This window comes from Pinus tabuliformis, chromosome 9, assembly GCF_031772625.1.
Source record: "Pinus tabuliformis cultivar Carrire ecotype Pingquan chromosome 9, CPIR1, whole genome shotgun sequence".
NCBI lineage: Eukaryota > Viridiplantae > Streptophyta > Pinopsida > Pinales > Pinaceae > Pinus > Pinus tabuliformis.
In genome coordinates, this window is record NC_142307.1 from 1,548,248 (window position 1) to 1,571,788 (window position 23,541).

Sequence of the window (23,541 nt, forward strand, 5' to 3'; positions counted from 1 at the left end):
CGGTTGTCACGATCTCGTACCACGTGTCTTCAGGCACCACTATCAGCTAGCCACAAATCATCGCTATCTACAAAAAACCCTGTAAGTGCAGAAAAATAGAAGAAATCTTTGTCACCTAAATCTTCATTCTTGGGTTTTTGTGGATATTCATCAATGTCTATTGTGGTGGCATGTTGCTTTCCTTTTCTCTTTCTATCACTCAATCGTTCTGGACATTGGTTCTTAAAATGACCATATTTGTGACAATGATAACATTGAATCTTCAACATATCCTTCTTTCCTTGAGGAGCGGGTCTTCTGCCCTCAGGTCTTCTTCCTTCATTTCCTCTTTGGAAGCCAAACTTCTTTCTTCCTCCAACCTTCTTGAAGCATGTTGCATATGCTTGAGATTCACCTTCTTCAGATCTTTGAATCTTTCCTTTTGATATGAGCCTACATTCTTCTTGAGTACATGTAGTCCATAGTTCTTCAAACTTTGGAGTTTCCTTTCTGCCACATATACTAGATGCAAATGAGTCCCATGAGTCAGGTAAACCATTAAGTTTTGTAGTCACAAGTTCCCTTTCAGAAATGATTTCATCAATTGCTTGAAGTTGATCTCTTATCTGTGAGATTCTCATGAAATATGAAGCCATGATATCATTCCTTGACATTTTAACATCACGAAGCTCATTCTTCAAACTCATTGCTTGACCAATGTTGTTGATAGTATACAATCCAACTAGGGAATCATGCATCTTCTTTGAAGAGTCAAGATTTACAAGATATGGAATCAAGTGATCTCTAATAAAGTCCACAATGATGCTTTTAGCTTTGAAGTCGTCTTTCTCAAATTTTGTTTTTCCTTCATTATCAAAAGGTTCAGTGACCTTGCCCTTTACTATATCCAAGAGTTCATTCCTTGCAAGAATAAGGTCAACCCTTGTCTTCCAAGCCTTGAAGTTTGAAGCTCTTTCAAGCTTGTTTTCTAACTTCATAGAGGAACCCATGGATATAGAAAAATGGTCAAAAGTGATCTTATAAGCTCCCTTTTTCTTAACCAAAACATTTTCTCGTGTGATCTCGAGGCCTTTTCCTTCACCAAAGCTCTAATACCATGTTGATTTTTCAAGTGCAATAGATGCAAGCACAATTTTTTGAGATATTGATAATTACTTCTAATGATGTAGATATATTTTAGCACTTTCAGGTTATCATGAAGTAATTACACTTCAGAAATTCAACCATAAACGCACAAGGACAATAGAGATAACAATGTACAAAGACATGCTTCTTTGTAGGCCGACTTTGACCATTAGCACTTGACAAGGTCTTGGAGACTTATTTAACATTCTTCTTGACTCAAATAATTTTTCTTACAATATGTAACATGCCCAAATGGGTCATTCATACATGACAATGACTTCCTCGACTTGTAGAATCAATGACAAGCCCCAGAGGTCACAATGGGAGCTAGACCTAAATATAAATTTTCTTGAGCATGAAACCCATGCCTCAATATCAACAATAATAAACTTATTTTTCTCATTACATCAAATACATTAAATCATGATTACATGTGTCATTCTGAAGACCGAACCTAGTTACATATTTCAACACTCCCCTCTTAACTAGAGAGGTATTCATAATCCATACAAGGTCCTTGGACATTCGCAATCTAAAGAATTCTCATAAGAATAGTCGGATTGGTAACCCATTTTTATAGCATCATATCGTCCAACATTGTCACATAGCAAGGCCGTGACTAACAGCTCTCTCTCTCCACAAGATCAGAGCACAATGTTGGTTAGACCAATGATTTATAGACACCATCATTGTCTCTCAAGGAACATACCCCACCCAGGTGTTCATAGGGCATGTCCTTCCAGGACTATTCTTATCTTGGATTCCCAGTCCTCAAAGAATATCAATCCTCTATGACTACTCTTATCTTGGATGCCCTACTACATCCTCAAAGAGTATCGTATACCAAATGCTTACCTAATCCTCCATTCTTTCTTCCCAAGTGAGGACAAGAATGATGTGTCTATCTCTCCCTCTTAACCAGGAAGGATATGCCCATTCCAATGAAGGAATGTACCCAAGATCCCTCTTAACCAGGGACTCGTCCAAGCTCCTTCTTAGCTTAGGGACTTGCTTCCAAGTTTCTACTAGATCATAAACTTGCTTCCAGGCTCCTTCTTAACTAGGGGCGTACTCCCAGCAATAGTTCTTTTATTGATTGGTGAGATCATGGGACCTTCAACTGCTTGTATAGCTCCTTCCTTTGATGTCATGAATTTTATTTTTAATATTGTGGAGCCTTCATCTTGGGACTTCTATGTAGGGCATCAGCCATCCATCACTTTCCTTCTTACATTAGAGTAGTTATGTCATCCTTCCTTTCATCGGAGAGTGATCCATTGGACCATATCTGGCTTTTCCTCATATAGCTACCTTTTCCACATCATGGTTCCTTCAGGATCTTCCATCCTTCTACATGAGTATCAGTTGTAGATGACATCCACACCTCTCTTTAGGTAGCCTTGTATTAGCCCATTCAGATATTATTCAAAATTCAGAGATGAACATCAAATCAAAAATTACCTTCTGTAATGGCGCTTCATCATGACATCTGCTTGTTGCAACATCAACATCCTATATTCACATTGACACATCCCCAAAATATTCAATGACAAGGGTTTCCATTTTTTCCATTAAAGGCTTCATATCTTTTCCATGGAGATATCATAATCAATTCTTTTAGACAGTGGATGTTGATTTCCTTCTCCATAGTTGCATATTTCACAATCTCTTCTTTTCTCTTTATTCACAAATTACTTCCCGGAACTCCCAATCATAGTTCCTTCATTTTTGTCAACCACCTCATACTCCATATGAGGACATATTATGTTGATTTCATCTAGTTAATTGTAACCCATGCCTTCATGCATCCTTTTAATGAAAGAGATACTTTTCCCTTGATCATGCTCATGAAGTAGAGCATGCATCCCTACCATCTGCAAATATATAATGACATGACTTGACTCATTGAACATATGCATACATACCTCTTTTCTTCATTGGTCGTCTAGACTTCCTTCAGCAGCTTCATGCCCTTGATTGACATGCTGCATTCCTCTGCCATCATACCATCATTCTTCTAAACATTGAATCCCATCTGAAGTGGAATTCTTATTGAGGCATCTTTCAAGAGATGAACATTCTAATGAACATTCCAGTAGAGGATACTGATTATCCTCATCCAATAGACGCTCCTTCCCAATGATGTATGATAAGCTTCATACTAGATGATTCTCATTTTACCCATAAGTGCTACTCATGCTTCTAATGAGGTTACCAAGAGCTACTTCCTTCTAATGATGATTGTCATAGAATTCTACTTCAGTTATCTTTCAAGCGTCTTATGATGATGTCTTGAGCTCTTGCTTCTGTCGTATGCTCCTATGATGCCATCTCTTAAAATGATGCATCCTATCATGCTTCTAATGATTCCTAACATGATAGCCATATTTTACAAGAACTTAAAAGTTAAAATAGCTGGGTGGAGAAGACTTATCTCAATCATAGTAAAGATCTTTTACTTCTTCCTTCTTGGATTTCTTCTTTTCAACTTCTTCCACTTCTTCGGTGACATGGGCTTCTTCTCTTCCTCTTTTCATGTTGTCCTTCTTGAGTTTGGGCAATCTCTCTTGTAGTGCCCATATTCTTGAAATTCATAGCATTAAACCTTCGCCATTTTCTGAGGACCAAATTTCCCAAACTTTCCTTTCCTCTTTGCCATGGCAGCATATGCTTGAGTTTGCTCATTTGATCCTACATCATTTTTGCCTTCAATCCGGTTTCTTAAATTTTGCATAGTGACCATAGTTCATTGAATGGAGTAGCTTCCTTCTTCCCATAGATGCTTGATGTAAAGTTACCCCATTCCTCCGGCAATGCATTGAGCACTATAGTAGTCATTTCCTTGTCAGACATTATTTCTCCCAACTCTTGAAGTTGGTCCCTTATTTCAAACACCATCATAGTGTATGAGGCTATTCCTTCTTTTGATATCTTCAAGCTTACAAAGAACAATTCTACAAGTTTTTCATATAATTCGATGTTTATAATTTTGATACATTGGGAATGAGGGGATCCTCAACGGATTCTATGAGAATCCTTTCAGCCCTTACTTCCCCTTTCATAAATTTTGCAAGAGCTTAAGCTTTTCCCTTTGGAGGTTTAGAGATTGAGCCCTTAACATGTTCCATGACTTCATTCTCTATGAGGATTAGATCTGTCATTTTCTTCCATGCAACAAAGTTTGAAGCCCCAACCAACTTGTTGCATTCCTTGCAAAAAGACATTTTTATAGATTTAGATGTAGACATAAATATACTTGTGAAGATACTTCTTTTCAACATGTTGCCCTCTTGATTTTGATGATGATATTGATACTAGAAAACTTCTTGATGAAGATGTCTTTCTTTAAAAGTGCTCCTTGATCCAAGGAGAGGGAGATCACTTTGAATCCTTGATGATGATGACAACGCCTTTGATCTTGATTTCCTTGGATGAGTAGACTTCAAGATGCTTCATTTTTGTATTTCTTCTTGAATTTTGAGAAGAGGTAGTGTCTATTGAGGTCTCCTTCCTTGAGCGAGGCTTCCAAGAATGCTTCAAGTGCAAAAACTAGGGTTTTTGAGATCTTTTATTGACTTCCTTCAAGATGATGATGTAATCCTTGACCTCGAAATGCCTTCGAGATGAGAGGATCTTCTTGATGATTTGATGCCCTTGATAATCTTCTAGAACTTCAGTCCTTGAATGTCCTTTGTTGAGTTGCCCTTCCTTGACTTGTCACCTTAGCTCTAATACCATGTTAAGAAATCTAGGGGCAGCAAGTGTAGGAGATTTCACTTGCTTGATAATTGTTTGTGATATGATTTTTACTTCTTTAGATTAGCTTCTTCCTTTCACTTGATTATTATTAGTGTTTCCTTCATCAAACAGCTACCAAATCATAAAGAACAATGAGACAAAGGACACAAGATATAGGCAATCAACCAAGGCCAAAACCTCTCCAACTGGATACGAAAACCCGCAAGAATTCTTCTTCTTATAGAATCTTCAACTGACAAATTCCAAGTTGATACAATATTGAGAAATCGGGAAGCTTACAATTAGAGTAGATTTCTCTTTCTTTGATAACTACTTGTGAGTTTGGTTGACTTCTTATTAATATTTATTATGTTTCTTTCATCAAACAATTATCAAAATATAAACATGAAGATCACAAGAGAACAATGAACCAACTTCAAGCCAGGTTAAAACCCCTCCAAGGGGAAAACCCAAAAAAATTCTCTTCTTATAGAATCAGATCAAAGTGAGATATCCAAGAACCATGACTACAGAAAAATTCCACCCTCTAGATACCAAGTCAAACCCTTCTTCTTCACAACAAATTCATCAGCAAGAGACCAACAACAAGAGATATAATAAGGCAAAACTTCCACATACTCAAGCTCAAGAAGATACATTTTCTTTCAGACTTCGACCCTCCTCTTCTTCACTATTTTTCTCTGCAATATTTAAAACCAACTTATGTGAATTGCATGTATTCAAATGAGCTCACCTCACCCTCTATTTATAATGTCTGGAGTGGTGCGAATAGACAAGTCTTTTGGGGCGGGGTCGAATTGACACGCAGATGGACCTGGCATCTAGAGGGGTTTTTTACCCAAATTACATATTTAAAAGTTACTTTCCCTTTTTCTTTACAACAACTCCAAATAGGACTTTGACTTTTTAACTTGTCAAATCCTAGAAGCATGAAGAACATGCTTATCTAATAAAATAATAATAAAAAAGAATATTTTTTCTTATTTTTTTCTTTTTCTTTTACATAAAATATACAATGATATAAGTACAAAGATCATTGAAAAACCAATCCTAGTTACATTTTCTAACCGGAGGGGCTTTTCCCTAACTTGGAGCCTAGAACTCGTGTTCATTTTCTGTTTGTGATCTTCATGGCTTATGGTTTTGGTAATTGTTTGATGAAAAGAACATAATAAAAGTAATAAGAAGCCATCATATCTACACAAGCGATTATCAAGTAAAGAGAAATCTCACTCAATGTTGTTAAAAGCGCGAGCGGGATTAAATCGACGCCGGGAATAAAGCGGAAAAAATCGGCAAAAGCGGGAAAAAAGCATTTGGCACAAAAATATTCATTTTTTTCATTTTTTTTTCAATTTTTTTAATATCTAAACCATCTACAACATAAAATAAATACATTGACACATAAATATGATAAAAAAACTAATATATAAGATGTTTAATATCATTTCTAGTGCTAAAATCACACATAACATTGAATCATGTCCTGAATAGTAAGTCCTGAGTCCCAACTCAGCCTCAAAATATCAACAAAAAATATGATAATGTATCTCATCATGTCATAATGTCATATACAATAAAATGAAAGTCTAATCCTATTGATTTCCTCTGCCCCTCTTGCGAGAAAATGTCACTGCTTTCCCTTTCCCTCTAGATGAAGATGCTGGTGCCTGTGCTGGTGGAAATGGCAGTGGAGTCTGACGTGCTCTAGAAGCTGAAGAAGTAGAAGTAGCAGCTACAGTAGGTAGACGGAGACCACGTCCTCTACTGGTGGTAGTGGTAGCCCGGGTAGGCGGTGTCACCTCCTCCTCCTCCTCCTGCTCCTGCTCCTCCTCCTCCTCCTGCTCCTGCTCCTCCTCCTCCTCCTCCTCCCCCTCATCCTGCACTAACCAATCATCAGTGGGATCCATGAGAGGCCTCTCGGTCTCAACCCTCCATTCAGCAGTGGTGTCAATCCCATCCAATGAGATGGCATCCATATCAGGTGTCCTCTCTAGTTGCCTCACCCACAATCGAAGATTGTAGTAGACATAGACCATGTCATTAAGTCTATGGGACTCCAACCTGTACAAAGTTCATGAAATAATAATTAATAATTAATATTATAAAAAAAATATTGTTTAATGAATTCAAAAATTTATTTGGAAATTTGCAATATTTTAAATGTTTAAGTGTTAACCTATTGCGCTTCTTGTTGTGTATTTTTTCAAATACACTCCAATTGCGCTCACATCCTGAGGAGCTGCATGTTTGGCTGAGGATGCGTACGACAAGCTTTTGCAAAAGGGGTACTCTGCCACCATACATCTTCCACCATGCGTCTACAACAAAATTACAAATAAAATTTTAAATAAACATAAGAAAAAAATGGAATTTGAAGAGACAATGAAATTTGAAACAAAGTTACAAAGTACAAACTCAAAAATACCTGGCATTTTAATCGTCCTATCAGTGACAGCCATCTCAAAGCCAAATGTGCCACCTGACATCTTATATGTCTCAATTTGTTTAGAGATCTCTATACGTTGTTCTGGAGATCTCACCATCTTCTGGACACAGGATAATAATCCATCCATGATCTCAGCATCAAAATCAAACCCACATGCATAAGAAAATGCAGGGTTCAAGAAAAGCCCAGCAGCATGAATGGGACGATGGAGTGTGTTGTTCCATCGCTCATCAATCACTTCCCATAGAAGGAGTTGTTTCTGAAACCCATCATCTCCCTTATCATCATAGTATCACCGAATGGCTTCTTTGGCCCTGTCCATGGCTTCATACAAATAGCCCATTGCAGGCTTCTCACCATCAACCAACCGAAGAACCTTTACCAAAGGTTCAGTAACAGCGCACACCTCCTGCACTCCCGCCCAGAAGTCTTCCTGGTATGAAACTAGTCTGCATACGGCCTCTCCTTCTGGTTTGCGGCTCATTGACGAAGCACGCCACTCCTCTGAAAGAAACATTCTCTTCAAATCCCACATAGAATTCAAGAGGGATTGAAGAGATATGAAACTCGTCGCAAACCGTGTAATGGCGGGGCGCACCAACTCTTTGTTGTTGGTGCATTTTCTCATCAAGCTAAGCACAGATGTATGATTGTAAATAAATTTTGTGATGCTTTTTGATGAGTCAACAATATCTTTGACAAAGGGAATTTTCCCTATGTCCTCTAACATCAAATCAATACAATGGGCAGCACAAGGTGTCCAAAATAAAGTAGGATGCCTGTCCATAAGCATTCTACCAGCAGCAACATAATTTGCAGCATTGTCCGTTATGACTTGGACAACATTTTCTGCACCCACCTCCAAAATAAACACATCCAGCAAATCACATAAAGTTCTTGCATCTTTGATTTGATGAGTTGCATCAATAGATTTGATAAACATAGTCCCCTTGGGACAACTAACCAAGAAGTTTATAAGGGTTCTCCCCTTTTGGTCAGTCCAACCATCTGACATAACAGTGCATCCTGTTTGTGCCCATGATGCCCTAAAATCCTCCAATCTTTGGGTGCAGTCACGCTTTTCATCTTGAAGAATCTGGCCTCTGAAATCATGATAAGAAGGGATTTTGTACCCCGGGCCAACACTGGCAATAGCATCAACAGCAGGTTGGAAAAATGGATTATTCCTTACAATGCTGAAAGGAATATCACTCCAGAGGAGAAATTTTGCCATCAACCTATCAGCTTGTTCTTTTTCAGTTCTTTTTAGCATTGAACCGATAGTTGGTTGTGAACCAGGTGTGGTTCGAGGAACAAAAAATGATGATGCAGCTACCGGATTGACTGACGCTGCAGTAGAACCAGTGCCACTTGGCCCACTTCCTTCAGCTGACCTTTTTAGTTGCCTTTTGAGTTCTTCTTTGGCCTCTCTAGTGTGCTCTAATTCTCCCAATGCTCTCATGGCTCTTTGGATAAGTTCAGGATTTGTATTTATACAGGGCCCCACATCACGTCCAGGGATTTGTGCAAGGTGATACTTCAACCTGTACACCCCCCCGCGTATCTCCTTTCCACACAACTTGCAATACAAGTTTTGTCTATCATTCGGAGCAAAAGGTTCACCATATTCCCAAAAAGGATCCAATTTCCTTGGCATGTTTGTTTTTGAATTTTGAATTTGCAAACCTATGGAAAAATAAGGATTAGGAAATAGGAATTTAGGATTACAAATTACAATTTAGCATTTACAAAATTGCAAGTTACAAATTTCCAAAATCCAAAGTTCCAAACCCAAGTTACCCAACCAAATGGCAAATGCAAAAAAACAATGAAAAAACATAAACAATGTTTAAAAAAGATGAAAAAAATAAATAAAAAATTGGTTCCCATAGTCATACCAAGTTACCCATCCCAAATCAATGAAAAATTACAAAAAATTCTTTAAAAACAATGAAAACAAAAGGAAAATGGTGCCCATATGAAGTTTCCCAACCAAAAACAATGAAAAACAAAGTTTTTAAACAAGGAAAACAAAAAAAAATTAATCTACATACCGTTTTTATGGACAAATTGGTGATCTCCTCTTGAAATTCTCCTACAAGCACTTGGATTCGCTCCCAAAGTGGACCCAAACCCTTCAGCTCTTCTCCTCAACGCTTCTCCTCCTCCTCCGCGCGGCGACAGTCAGAAATGACAAAAAAAAAATCGATTTTCATAGTTATAACCCCGCTGCCCGCGCCCTCGGCGCTTTTTTCCAATTAAATCGCGCTTTTTTCGAAAAAAGCGCGCTTTTTTCGGAAAAAAGCGGTATAAAAAAAACCGGCGCTTTTACCTATAAAACGCGGGTTTTAATCGGCCAAGGTAAAAACGCGCGCTTTTTTGAAAAAAGCGCGATTAAATCGCGCTTTTAACAACACTGATCTCACTAATTGCTGCCCTATTGATTTCTCAACATGGTTAACTTACCAGATATCATCTAAAAAAGGGTTGTGAAGAAAGATGAAAAAAAAAAAGCAAGCCTCAAAAACTCAAATCAAGCTAAATAAAAGGTTAAAGAGGTGAAGAACAAAATAAATTTAAAAAAGAAACTACTTCATTATGTCCCCCTCCCCCATCCTTCAAAGTCCTAGGGGCAGAATGCTTATCTAAAAAAAAGGACTTAGAAAAAACTAAAGCAAAGAAAAAATTAAAAGAAGGTGAAGTGTTTGTAGGGTGAAGTAGTAAAAAACTCCCTTTCATAATGCTTTGCAAATAAAAGAAGACCCCTAGCCATAGTTTAATCAACTGCTTGGACCATAATAACACTATCATTCTTATCTATCACCTTGGAAATTAATCCATGTGTTATACTTACATCCCCTTTCAAAAAATAAAAATAAATTAATGATAGCATCATCCACCTACTTTAACTTAGAGGGCTTGGGAAATACCTTATGTTCTAATCCAAAGACATGAGTAACGAGGGTAAGGTTGTCATCTTGGTTGACGGTAAGGTTGTCGTCTTGGGTAGTTTTCAACTTTCAAGTAATCTGACAACATTGGCTATGTTATTTGTGCTAAGTTATCTCATCTCTGTTAGTGTCTAACTAGTAAGTTGAAGTCGGATGTGTTATTAAAGTTTGGGAACTAGCGTTATTAATCTTATCAACCAATGCAGATAACTACATGGTGCTTCATTATCTCTAAATGTCAACATCAACATTACTTTTAGAACTATTTCTAAATGTACAAAGTTTTCCTAGCACATACATGAAAAATATTTCTCTTGTCCATATTCATATTTAAGAAAAATATTTGATTTAAAATTTAATTAGTTGGTCAAATAAACAAAACTACCTTCAATTAATAGACATTTAGAAATGCTTTGACCACTATTGTTTTAATTGATCTTCTACAAATAGTTTGTCCACTTTCATTTATTTTATTTTAACCTCAAAAGTGAACACATTGATTGTGAAACCACTTGTATTCTCCCATGGTTTTCAAGAGCACACGGAATTGTAATCGATGGATTAGTGGCCTCTTTATCCTATAAAACAAAGGCACTCTACTTCATTCAACAAATATTGGAGATAATAACAAAAAACAAAATTGCTAGTGATCCAATACAGTTAATTTTTTCTTTTCTTCCATTGTTTGTGTTTTGTTAAATTTTAAAACAAAATTTTGCAAGAATTTGTTTTTTTACAAGTGATCAAGATCAGAACGAAGATTTTGGAAGGTATATTTTACCACTTTAGGTGTATTTTACTTCGATAAAATCATATTAATACTTGATAAGAATAACACACGATTCTGCTCAATATTATTGTTTTATTTATGCACTCACCTTCATTTGATCTGGTTATTTCACCATAGTTGCATTTAACCCAGTTGGGATAAAATTTTTCAATTTGTTTTAGGTTGTTACTTTTTCTCCATCCTTTACGTGGAAGAAAATTGCAGCGCAATAATTTTTGTAGGGGCATTTGCAAGACAAAGGAAGCGCGATATTGGCACTCATCGGGAGGACTTTTTCATTTAAACATCTTCAAATCTGGGATGCAAACATTTTCCCCAATACTTATTTCTTTTGTTTTATTTTTTCACTTCAAGATCTTCATACTTTTTTCTCAGATTTAAATAAATTCTCTTTTTCTGTGTTTAAGGTAGATTTTATTTTCTTTATCTAGGTTTGGCTATTTAAATTTTTTATTTTAGGTTTGATTTTTTTTAACGTAGTTAAAACAGGATTTGGTGCTTTTATTTTATTTTTTCCTTAGGATTAAATTTTAATAATTTTGTAGGTTTCATATTTTTTTAAATTAGCATTTAAAATAGATAGCATTTATTTTGTAATTTAATTTTGGGTAGATTTTAAAAATAACAAAAAAAAAAATTAAGCTTTCCTCTGTAATTGTTTTATTCTTTTAAGTTTTTTCAAATCTTACCTAGGATTATTTCATTTTTTAAGATTAATTTAAAAAGAGCTTTTTAATTTTTTATTTTAGACATAGGTAGAATTTAAAATTAGTTAAATTTTGTATCTTTCATTTTTAGCAATTAACAATTTTTTTTAAATGTTTCCTCTAGTTAAACGTTTAATAATTTTTTCTAGTTAATATTTAATTTAGATTACCTTTATTTTAGAGTTAAATATTATATTAGATTAAACCAAAAAGGAAAAAATCAAACAAAAAAATGGCATACATATATATGGTTGAACCCCCTCCGCCCCCTCCCCCCAAAAAAAAAACAAAGGAAAAGTCGGGTCTTTGTCAATTTGTTTTTTCAGTGCATAAAAGTTTAATTCAAGTCATACCATTTAAATCAGTGTAAGTTCAGCTAATATTGGGAACATAATAAAGTTTGGGCATGGAAATACAAATTGCACAGTTCTATTTAAATAACTCTTGAAATCTACATTTGAATACCAGTTTTGTAGCATCAGCCATTTGCAAACACCTTTTTTTTGGAACCAAATTTATGATTGTGTTCGATTTTCTTCTAATAATTGGTGCAATGGATTGTTAAGTAGTTGGTCTAATTGTCACTTCAACTCATCTTCAAAAGGGACAGAAAACCAATTGTTTAACTTTTCTTGCAATTTGGGCACATGAATATGGCATTGCATTGGTGAAATTACTAGTTTAAATGTGCATTTAACTCCATCATGCTAGTGTTCTAGTATTCATATATATGGTTCTGAAGCATAAAATGTATACCATAGTAAGATTGATTTTCATTTGAAAGATTCTAAGACATTTGGCATATGATTGGAATAATCACAGAATTACTATTAACAATTGATTTAACCTTGAGAACAATAGCAAATTTCATTAAATGGTTGATTTAACCTTGAGGACAGAAGCAAATTTCATTAAATGGTCTAAATCATTGGGATTTCACTGTTGGATATGTATTGTTGTTTATTTTTCCAAGCAACAAACTCTTAAACTTAATTTGGATACTCATGGTGATGGTATTGTTATGAAAGTTGACCGGTAATGATTTGAGCATTCACTAATAGAATATTCTCTTTAACTCGTGATTTTTTGTCAACAACATTATGATGCAAATGATACAATACTCTCTTGATGGAACTGATGCATAAGTTAATGTGAATTTTCCTAAATTGGCATAATTGATTTGTGGTGATATGTTTATGGATCTTTATGAAATGTCTCAATTGCATTAAATTTACATATCTCTAAATGATCGGACCTTTTTCTTAATAAAAGGTCCAGTTTACCCCTGTTGGCACCGATTCAAGTAGTATTGCATTAGACAGCACTGAACACACACATTAGTTCCACGTATCTTGAGTATATTGGAAGTCCCTATAGGTCATTCCTAAACCAGCCATTCACCCACCTGGCATTTATAGTGCACTAAAAACAACATTCAGGAAGATTACTCTCTCGTACTGGCCTTGTGTTGGTATATCTGAGGGCTAGAGCACTAGGCACACCCATTTTACAAGCCATTTCTTGCTTAGAAAATCCTTAATGTTAACTCGTGTTATTAGATGAATAAATCTACTCTGATATTTGTGGAATTGAATCGAGGGTTCATGAATGCATCTTTATTTTGATGTATGTGCATTTAATTAAGTATATGGTTTATATGCTCTTGACACTTCACATTGCACCAAATACTTTCAAATAAGTTAGCATCATACCATAATCCAAAGAAGAAGTCAACATCTAAGCTAAGTAATACTTCCAATGATACTACACAATAAGCTAAGAATCAAGCATAGCAAATCCCCCCTTAGGCTAGGAAATTACACACCTAAACCTAGAAGTGAGGGGCAATGCTGCCGAATTGACAGTGAGTGGCTTACCTGTGAGTTTCCTTAGGTTCTCCCTTTTGTCAACTTGCGACTTTTTCTCTACAGAGAATCCGAGTGATAACATACACCATAACTATATCATCATGGTGCGATAGTGTTGAATATGAGTGTATTATTCAAGGACTTAAGGATAAGGCATTCCTACTACTTGTCTTAAGTTTATATATTCTGACCACATTTCAGCATGTTCGGAAGCAGAAATATTTGCATTTAGTTCATCAGATGAAGCAGGGTGCTACATGGAACATCTCATATAATATTTTCTTTTTATAGCCTCTATCTGGTTGCTGACTGAGGTGTTGTGTTCCCCGCACTCTCCCTTGCTATTTAGTCAGGTTTGCACCGGTTTTTCCACCTTTTCCACTGGTAGTTGTAAACGTTAAAAGGTTCTCTCTGATGACTGGGGCATGGAATTCCACTAATGCACCTTTCTGAGTCAACCCTCCATCTCCTTAGAAATAGCTGACAAAGACGAGGAAGGATAGTAACCCTTACGTACCTTCCTAGGCCTAGAATCCTTGAAAAATTTAATCCTAGAAGTAGAAAACTGAAAAGCAACCTTGCCTGAAACTCCATTGTTAATGGAATGAATTAATTCTGTTAAAGAGGAGTTCACTTTGTTATTCTATTATATCAAATCTTATGTTCTTAAGAACTCTGGTATTGTCACGCAAGGGAATATCATTGAAGACCCTCACCAATGTTTGTAATCATGATGTTGCTTATCAACAATTTTAAAACCTAGACTTTGTATGTAAATCCAAGTAACTGATAAAAAGGGGAAAAAGAAAAACAAAAGTGGCAGTAGGGGGCGTGAGAGATTATTTCTAGTTTCTAACCTGCAGGCCATGTTCCTTGCACCATTCAGGATCATAACCTGTACGATGCCATCGTTCATATATTTGAAGCAACTGGACGTGATCACCCATGCCATTACCATCGGGTAGATTTGAGTCCATTCTCTCTCTTTTTTTGGAGGCACCCTTCCTACAAAGAGAAATACATTTAACCACAAAATGTTAATACCAGCTATTTTATTAAACAAGATGTGAATGTCATTTTACGACACAGGATAGACAAACTTCTCTCACCTGTTGACATTTCTTTTGATCATTTATTGGGCACTAATACAATTATCTTATCTGTCCAACAGAACGAAATCTTCCCAGCAATACATGAATGGCATTCAAAATAGAGAATGCAGAAGAAAGTTGTGGGTAAATAATAATAATAGTTTTGGTTATTCACAGGGAGATATGACAATTTGGTGGAGATATGATCATGATATAAATACACCTAGTCTGCCAAGCTGTCATTCAGATGCAAAGTCCGCAGAAAAGAGATCCAGGTTCAAACCTCACGAATTTAGAACCCCTTACAGTGCCTAGGTTTAACAGGCTTACTACATTGGTGTGGCCTCTGTGTTAATGCACACGAGGTTCATGGCTCCTCGTGAATAAAAAAGCATTTCTCCTCACCAAAAATAATAAATACACCTCAAACTATTGCAACAAATAGCATGTATATATCAGTGAAATTATAATTCAGTCTTCGGACTTAGACATGTGTGGCATATAAGCATCATCCCTTCTAACGAGGGAGACTCAGCATTGCTGATTGGTCATGTACATTTCATTAAAAAACTAGTTGGATGTTTAGATGCCACGCTAAGCTCTGCATGTGTTTATGAACCTTATTCTTCATCAATTCTATCAAATATTCCACATTTTTTCACTCCTCAACATTTGTTTTTCCATTGTATAATCATTTCCACTCACTCTTCATTTAAATCAGAAGGAAATCCCAATGCACGTGTTAATATAGTTCTTTGTCCATTAAACTCAAGCGTGTTTGAGCATTTATTTTCTGATCAATTTTCAGGCAACCTCTATTAGGCCTGAAATTTGACACAACTATATTTTCACATACCTATCAGTTATTCTTTTTGCACCAATGTATAAGTTCTATTAAAAAGGTGACCTTGGGAGCATGTTTTTAATAAAATTTCACAATAGTAAATGGAAATATAAAAAGGATAATAAGGGGTATACTAAGAAACTGGGCACATTGATGTTAGGGTTTGTGTCTCATGTTCTAGTGTCCTATTACCGTCTGGATTAGCATGTTGATTTGGGGTAGCATTGATGTGATCTAACCATGAAAATTGGTGGAGAGGCTAAAGCACATGAGATCTCCAAGACCCATAAATGGTTTGGACAGATTCTAACCAGTTTGGGAGATATTAAAATAATTAATATTTTTAATGGAGTTCTTAAATCTAAACTTAGGAAAAATAAAATATTAATGGGTATTAATATAAAACTGGGTTAGAATGTTCCAAAAGTCATGGATCAAGCCAAATCTAATCTTAGCCGTGATTAGAGATTTAATCTCGACCGTTGATGGACCAACGAGAAAAGTATAAGAATAGGCTTGAGGGTCAGTTGGAGCACACAGCAGAGTGATCAGTCATTCTATTCTCTAGAGCGAGGTTTGCTAAGAGAGATAGAATCAGTAATCAGCAGCAAGAGGCAGTGAATACATAGCAGAGAGGCAGAGTTGGTACTAGAGAGACAGCGCATAGCCTGGAGAGGTTGACGTAGAGGCAGCTGGGTGCTACGCAGAGGCAGTTGGGAGCTGCGCAAAGCTAGGAGAGGCCAGCGTCGATGACGTAAAGGGTTTAATGGCTGACGCAGAGGCTTGAGTAGCTCTGCAGAGGATGGCAAAGCTGACGCAGGGCCAAGAGGTAGCGCTGGGAGGATCTTCATGGGACAAACTAGGTACTGGTGAGTCAGGAAGGGTGATGCAATCCCTATCAGAGTGACGCAAAGCAGTGGAAGCTGCAATTGTTGCTGTGGGATTGTTCATCTGGTGATTAATTAGCCGGAATATCTATCTCCGAGGACAAGTACTACTGTCGAGGGCATTCTCTGCTGGGTGAGCCATTTCTCGCACCCTGGCTATATTCTGAAAACTACATAATAATAAAACCCTCTGAATAGCTGCACCGATTTTCCCGCATTGGGTGTTTCTGGGGACATTGGTCCAAAAATAACGGTGTCACTTGTGTGTTTGTTTTCTTTCAATTGATGATCTGTAGATGTTGATACTATACTTGTGTTTATTTTCAGTATTTACACGGTAAATAACTTGTTAAATAATTAAACAACTAGGAAGAAACAAACTAGTTAGTATAGGAATAATTTCTAACGAGTTAAACTTAGAAATTCCAACATGGTTTCAGAGCATGGTTGCAGATCACAGGATAACTGAAGGCATCAACTAGCAGAGCAATAGCAACAGATTCAGTTGTCCCGAGTGACAAAGTTGATCCGTGCAGAAGGTGACAGAGGAAGGAGTGATCCAGAGAGACTGTGTCATCATTCTGGGCCATAGAAAGGGAGCGCAGAGGCTAAGGAGGCAGAATCAGGCTCACACAAAGGCCAAGAGGGCTAACGCCGTTGTCTAGGGGAGCCGATTTGCCGTTGTCGGGATTGCGCAGAGCCAAGTGGCTCAATCCTTCAGTTGTTGGGGTATAGGAGGTTGCGGTAATTTGCGAAGAAAAGCTGGTGGGGTATTGTGGTCAGAACAGTACCTAACAGGGCAAGACCAAGGAGGAGGGATTTCCAGAAGGGAAATCGAGACTCAGAGAGAGTAAAACCGAGAACTTCCAGACGGGAAGTTGAGAGACTCATCAGGAGTTGAACAGAGGACTTCCAGGAGGGAAGTTAAGAGACTCGAAGGAGTCGACAAAAGAGCAGCATAATGGCCGTGAATGGACTGAAAGATCAAGATAGGTTGGACGAAGCATCCAACTTTGTGATCTGGAAGGCCAGGATCTTGTCCATTCTAGACAGATATCGCATCAAGGACTTCGCCTTGAAAACAATAGTGATTCTACTGAAAATGAGAAGTACAAGGAGGCAATGGCCAGGGCGAAGTGCATCATCCTTGATGGGGTCAAGGATCATGTGGTGTTGCATATTGCCGAGAAGGACACGCAAATGGGAGGTGGGATGCCCTGAAGAAATTGTACCAGCATACTTTCGTGCAGAGGAAGATGTTACTTGAAAATCAGTTGCAGTCATACCAGATGCAGAAGGAAGAGCAGTTAGATGTCTTCCTCGGTCGATTGAAGGAGATCTGTGACCAGCTAACTTCCATAGGGGCCACGCCAGATCAGGAATTGGTGGTGAGGACCGCATTGAACGTAGTGTCAGAGGATTGGGAGGTATTTGTCCAGAGCATATTGGGTAGGACGAACCTTTTGGATTGGGAGGAACTGTGAGTGGCTCTTCGTCAGGAATAGACCAGATGGGTGACCAAGGCGGGCAATAGCGATAAAGGGGTCAGAATCAAGGAGGAAGAAGAGGATGTGGCTCTAGCATCTACGGGAAAGCAGGACAAGAGAAAGAAGAAGGACCTCTCCAAGGTCAAGTGCTTCCATTGTGGGGAATTAGGTCATTTTGGTGAACCAGTGTCATAGGAAGAAGAGTAAGGGAGAAGCTTCTAAGACCAATGCAGCACCAGCAAGGGCAGAGAAAGGAGTCAAGGAGGATGATGATTATGCCATGAGTGCTCATGTGCCACTTGAGAAGAAGTGGGGAGACATCGAGTTGTAGTCAGACGGACTACAGGCGATGAGGGGCAGGATCCTTGAGATACCCAACCTCTTGGATTATACCTTACTACGGGAGCCCCAAAGAGGAGTACCAAGATTGGCGGATGTCAGTAGAGACAGATGCAGATGGAGTAACAAAGAGTGCTACAATGTAGGAATCCTAGAATAATGCGAGGCTAGCAGGTTGCAACAGTGCGAGAGGCACGGGAATGTTGCACCAGTGCAGGATGGCACAGAGAGGTGTGCAACATTGCAAGATGCAGGGACTTGTTGCAGCAGTGCAGAGATCAGTAGAGGGAGCACTTGTTAGCGGCAGAGGGAGCTTCAGCATCGGGGGTGTCTCTAGCCTAACAGGGATGTCAGAGTTGGGTGGATCAGTTACTTAGTTCTTGGTAACTGAGTTGCAGTGCAGCAGTTACCAATGGCAGTGCTATGGCAGCACGATCCAGCATGATGAGAGGGGGATGCAGTGCTGGAAGTATGGACTAGCAGCAGCACGAATGTAGAGGGAGCTACTGTACGGATGCAGCATTGGCAGTGGCAGGGCCATGGGCAACAGTACAAGATGCAGCAGTGCAGAGGATGCTTGGCAGGGAGGCCTAGCATCAGCATAGAGACCGGTGCTAGATAATCAGGGTGATACTCAGTGTGGAGTCTTACTAGAGCACAGTCCTTGCTAAGAGGGAGTGTTGATTTGGGGTAGCATCGGATGTCCTCTAGCCATAAAAATTGGTGGAGAGGCTAAAGCACATGAGATCTCCAAGACCCAAAAATGGTTTGGGCAGATTCTAACCGATTTGGGAGATATTAAAATAATTAATATTTTTAATGGATTTCCTAAGTCTAAACTTAGGAAAAATAAAATATTAATGGGTATTAATATAAAACTGGGTTAGAATGTTCAAAAGTCATGGATCAAGCCAAATCTAATCTTAGCCGTTGATTAGAGATTTAATCTCGGTCGTTGATGGACCAACAAGAAAAGTATAAGAAGAGGCTTGAGAGTCAGTTGGAGGACACACCAGAGTGATCAGTCATTCTATTCTCTAGAGTGGGCTTTGCTAAGAGAGATAGAATTAGTGATCAACAGCCAGGGGCAGTGAATACACAGCAGAGAGGCAGAGTTAGTACCAGAGAGACAACACAGAGGCAGTTGGGTTCTACGCAAAGGCAATTGGGAGTTGCGCAAAGCCAAGAGAGGCCAACGTAGGTGACGCAAAGGGTCTAAGGGTTGACGCAGAGGCTTCAGTAACTGCGAAGAGGCTAGCAAAGCTGACGCAGGGCCAAGAGGTAGTGCTAGAAGGATCTTCGTGGGACAAAATGGGTGTTAGTGAGCCGAGAAGGGTGACGCAGTCCCTATCAGAGTGACGTAGAGCAGTGGAAGCTGCAATTGTTGTTGTGGGATCATCCATCCGATTATTAATCAGCCGGAATATCTGTCTCCGGGGAGAGGTACTACTGCCGAGGGCATTCTCTGTTAGGTGAGCCATTTCTGGCACCCGGGTTGTATTCTGAAAACCGCATACTAATAAAACCCTCTGAATAGCTGCACCGTTTTCCCGCATTGGGTTTTTCCGAGAACATTGGTCCAAAAATAACGGTGTCACTTGTGTGCTTGTTTTCTTTCAGTTGATGATCTGTAGATGTTGATACTATAATTGTGTTTATTTTTAATATTTACATGGTAAATAACTTGTTAAGTAATTTAACAAGTAGGAAGAAACAAACCAGTTAGTACAGAAAGAATTTCTAACAGGTTAAACTTAGAAATTCCAACATAGCAGCCTCAGAAAATTCCAATCAAGGTGCCAAGCGATAAGCAAATAGGAGATGTACCCATTGTCACCTCAACACAATCTCCTCACACTTTAGACCTGTTGCCAAAAAATCTAGCAAGACCCTGTGAGGGGGTACCCTACAAGGCAAGAACTAGACCAAGTGACAACAACAAGGTAGTAGCTCGTTGTCACCACAGCGACTTCCCCTGGCTCTTTATGGATTTTCACCTACAGGAGGAGTCCCAATATACAGGCCACCTAAGAGATGTTCTATACTTAAAGGTATAAGGTGACTATAAGGATTCTAAGGGAGGACTCAACTTGACGACAAGGCTCAAGTGATGAAGTAGAGCCAATGTTCTTCCCTTACACAAGCCAAAATAGGGCACGCTAGACCTATGGTTTGAGTAATAGCATGGAAAAGGGAATGTCCCAAGGTCAAGGTGTAAAGAAAGAGTTTTCAATATTGAGTATTAGCCAGACAAAGACGCATGATGTTGATTTGTGTATCTTGGGAGGTACTCTAAGTCCTAAGGTTCAGGGTTTGGAGTGAAAAGCGCAACAAGGGTAACTTGTGGACTTGACCCAAGGATGGGGTTTTGCACCCAATCATGTTTGGGGCAATTCCAGAAGCACATTTTTACATGTGATGGCATGAGAAGATAGAGGGCAGAAAGGAGAATCCAACTCTTCGAGAATCGTCGAATTCCGAGTTGTAGCACTGGAGAAATGAATTTTTGAAGTTGACAATTAATTATTAGTTTTCAAGTCATGTAGGCTTGATGTAAAAATTAGCCAATAAATGTATCTCTTCATTTATTCGTTAGAGCCCCTCTTTAGGCTATAAAACGAGCGTGATGGTATGTTGTTTGAGGCATTCATTTGTGCAACATCTCTTCTAGAGAAAGGAGCTCTAAAATTACCCTAACCGTAGCAAAGGAGAGGCCAAGACAGTGTGAAACAAACCGATCTGAATTTTGTGATGAAGGCCGTGTAGCTGAGGTACCAGCGGATTGTCTTTAGGCTGGAATAGTGTTGAAAACAAGGGTGCGAGTTTGTTGTGAAGAGGGTTGAGAAGGCTGACTGTTAGGCCAAGTTCCTAAGGGTCAAATACGCTGACGTTGGAGGATTGTTTGGGCACATTTTCAGAGGTCTGTGACTACAGTAAGTTGTTGTGCTAGGTCGTAGGCCATAGCACATAGCTAGAGGTTGCATGAGGGTGGTCAAGGCCGGACAGTACCCTAAGCAAGCAGCATGGGTGAGGAGGAGACCTTTGAGGGTATGTCGCAGCCCTTATAGCCCTAGCTTGTTGACTGTGGGGTGAAACTAGGGCTGCAGTAAGTGCCCTAACCAGGAGTGCAGTAAACAACAGTGCAAACAAATGACAACAATGTTTTGTGGAGGGATGTTGTGTCAAAGGTGTTGACCGATTTGGATCGTGATCGTAGCAGTCTGTTGGTGCCATGTGGATGATATTCTGAGGAAGTGAAGAGTCTTCTTAGGAGCAGAATCGACAGTGATTGGATTGGGTGCCATTGATCTTATTGGAGGGCAGTGTGTTGGCTACCAAAAGTAGCCCTAAAGCAGCAGACAAGAAGGACATTTTTGGAGCATGATTGGGTGAAGTTTGCAGCCTAAAGAGTAGCTCTTTGATGGACGAAAGAGGATACTAGAAGGCAGATTGGAGCTCAGGAATTAGGCCTACCTAGAGAGCAGATTTATGAGCCCGTGTACTTCTAGCAGAAGTGACATGCAACATTGTTAGGTGGCAGCCCTCTTGGAGTCTCGATGTGTAGTGGCCTTGATGGGCTAAGGCACTACTAGCGAGTAGTATGGAAGTGAAAGACCGGCAGGACAAGGTATGGCATCGAAGCTGCAACAAAGTTTGTCATTGTATCTTGTATACCATAGACTGTTGTATTATTCAGATTTGGTTTAATATAATTGATCTGAAAATGGGGCTCTTAGGCTTCTTGTCTAACTTACAAGAACCTCTCCCACTTCCAAAGCTTTAAATTTTCCCAAGTCTATTTGATCAACCAATGCGGAAATAAGAAATGCTTGAAAATATGGGTGTATGCTTGTATTTGTTTTCAGCTGATTATTTACTTTAAAATCTGTTGTTTGTGCTGATATGGGAAGGTACTTAAACTAATATATAAATGCATATAACAGTAGTTAAAGCAGCAGTAAAAACAAACACATAAGACAACAATATAATATGGAGTTCACCCTGATATCTTGGGCTACGTCTCCTTGAGCTCTAATCAACTCAATTAGGCTCTCTGGGATTATGGCTTCAATTCTTTTACAAGTGCTACACTTAACTCCATTGGTTTACAGCTGAACCAATGGGCTTAGAATGCCATCTTACCCCTGGTTGTCCTTGTTCTACAGACAGGTCTAGGCTTCTCTGGACTGGACTCCTTCTGTCAGTGCTCTGAGCTTCTCGAGCTTCTAGCTTCTCCGACTCCCTCAGAATTCTGCCTTTGTCTCTGGAACTCCTTCTCCTGTCTTTGACACACCTCAGACAACCAGCCACAGCTCGATCATTTGATCTCCTGTTGTGTTGTAACTTCACTGCAGCCTCGTGGCTCTTAGAAGTCTATTAGAGCTCTCTAGCTCTGCGGCTCTACCTCCAACCTCTGGTGGCTCTGCCTATTACAGTGAGCTCGGCTCTGGTTTCTCTGCTTCCAGGTCTACTTACTGCTTCCTAGGCTGCTCTCTCTTTCTCCCCCTTTACTCTCTGTCTATTCGTGGCTTAAAACCAATCTGCTCCCCGACTATTCGTTTCCACTTCCCAGCTCCCTAGATCTCCTGCCTTTGTCCGTTGGAATCCCCTGCTTTGCGTCATCATCACTGTAACGCTTCACAGAGAGGTGGCCACCTGTTTCCTCACGAACTGAGTGTCAGTTCTCTTTGAACGGTCGTTATTTCTGTTATTTCCCAGATGCCTGCGAAACGGATCCTTCTGTCGACTCATCAGTCAAGTCGGACTTCAAATCTTATGTGCCACAGTTTATTTCTCCCTTAGGTCCGGTCATCCATTGGGTTAAACCTCTATCGTTGATCTGGAGCCCCCAAATCCTACGGTCTTCGCTCATATCGCACGGTTGAGTTGCTCAACCGTTACTCCGCAATGTAAGCGGTTTTTCTCTCTCATCCATCAGACATGCGTCACTCGGTGTATGGAATCGCTTGGTCCTCGGCCAAACCCACTTACAGCTCGAAATGCCCCTGATATTCTATCGGTTTTGAGCACAGGACCCACCTTGTCGGTTGTAGCGCTTTCCCACGGTTTTCCAGTTTCCCTTGTGACCGAGCACTCGGGGCTTTTCCTCTTCGAGGGGTTTTGCTAATCGTGTATCAAAAACTACCTCTGTTTCAGGATTGGGCCTCCCATTTGCCAATTTTGCACCAGCACGCGGTTACCATGGGCCAACAGTCTATGCGCTTTGACCGAGGGTCCTCGTTG

The 23,541-nt window shown here is 39.1% G+C and overlaps 1 protein-coding gene across 3 annotated transcripts in view; it reads right to left on the reverse strand.

Annotated features, from left to right (window-relative positions):
- Positions 1-23,541, reverse strand: part of LOC149146812 (putative pre-mRNA-splicing factor ATP-dependent RNA helicase DEAH4) — a 448,775-nt gene that overhangs the window by 149,084 nt on the left and 276,150 nt on the right. For all 3 annotated transcript variants that reach the window (XM_089438928.1, XM_089438927.1, XM_089438929.1), the window contains one exon: positions 14,507-14,654. In XM_089438928.1, the coding sequence (XP_089295054.1) occupies positions 14,507-14,654 (148 nt within the window). The remainder of the gene's footprint in view (positions 1-14,506; positions 14,655-23,541) is intronic.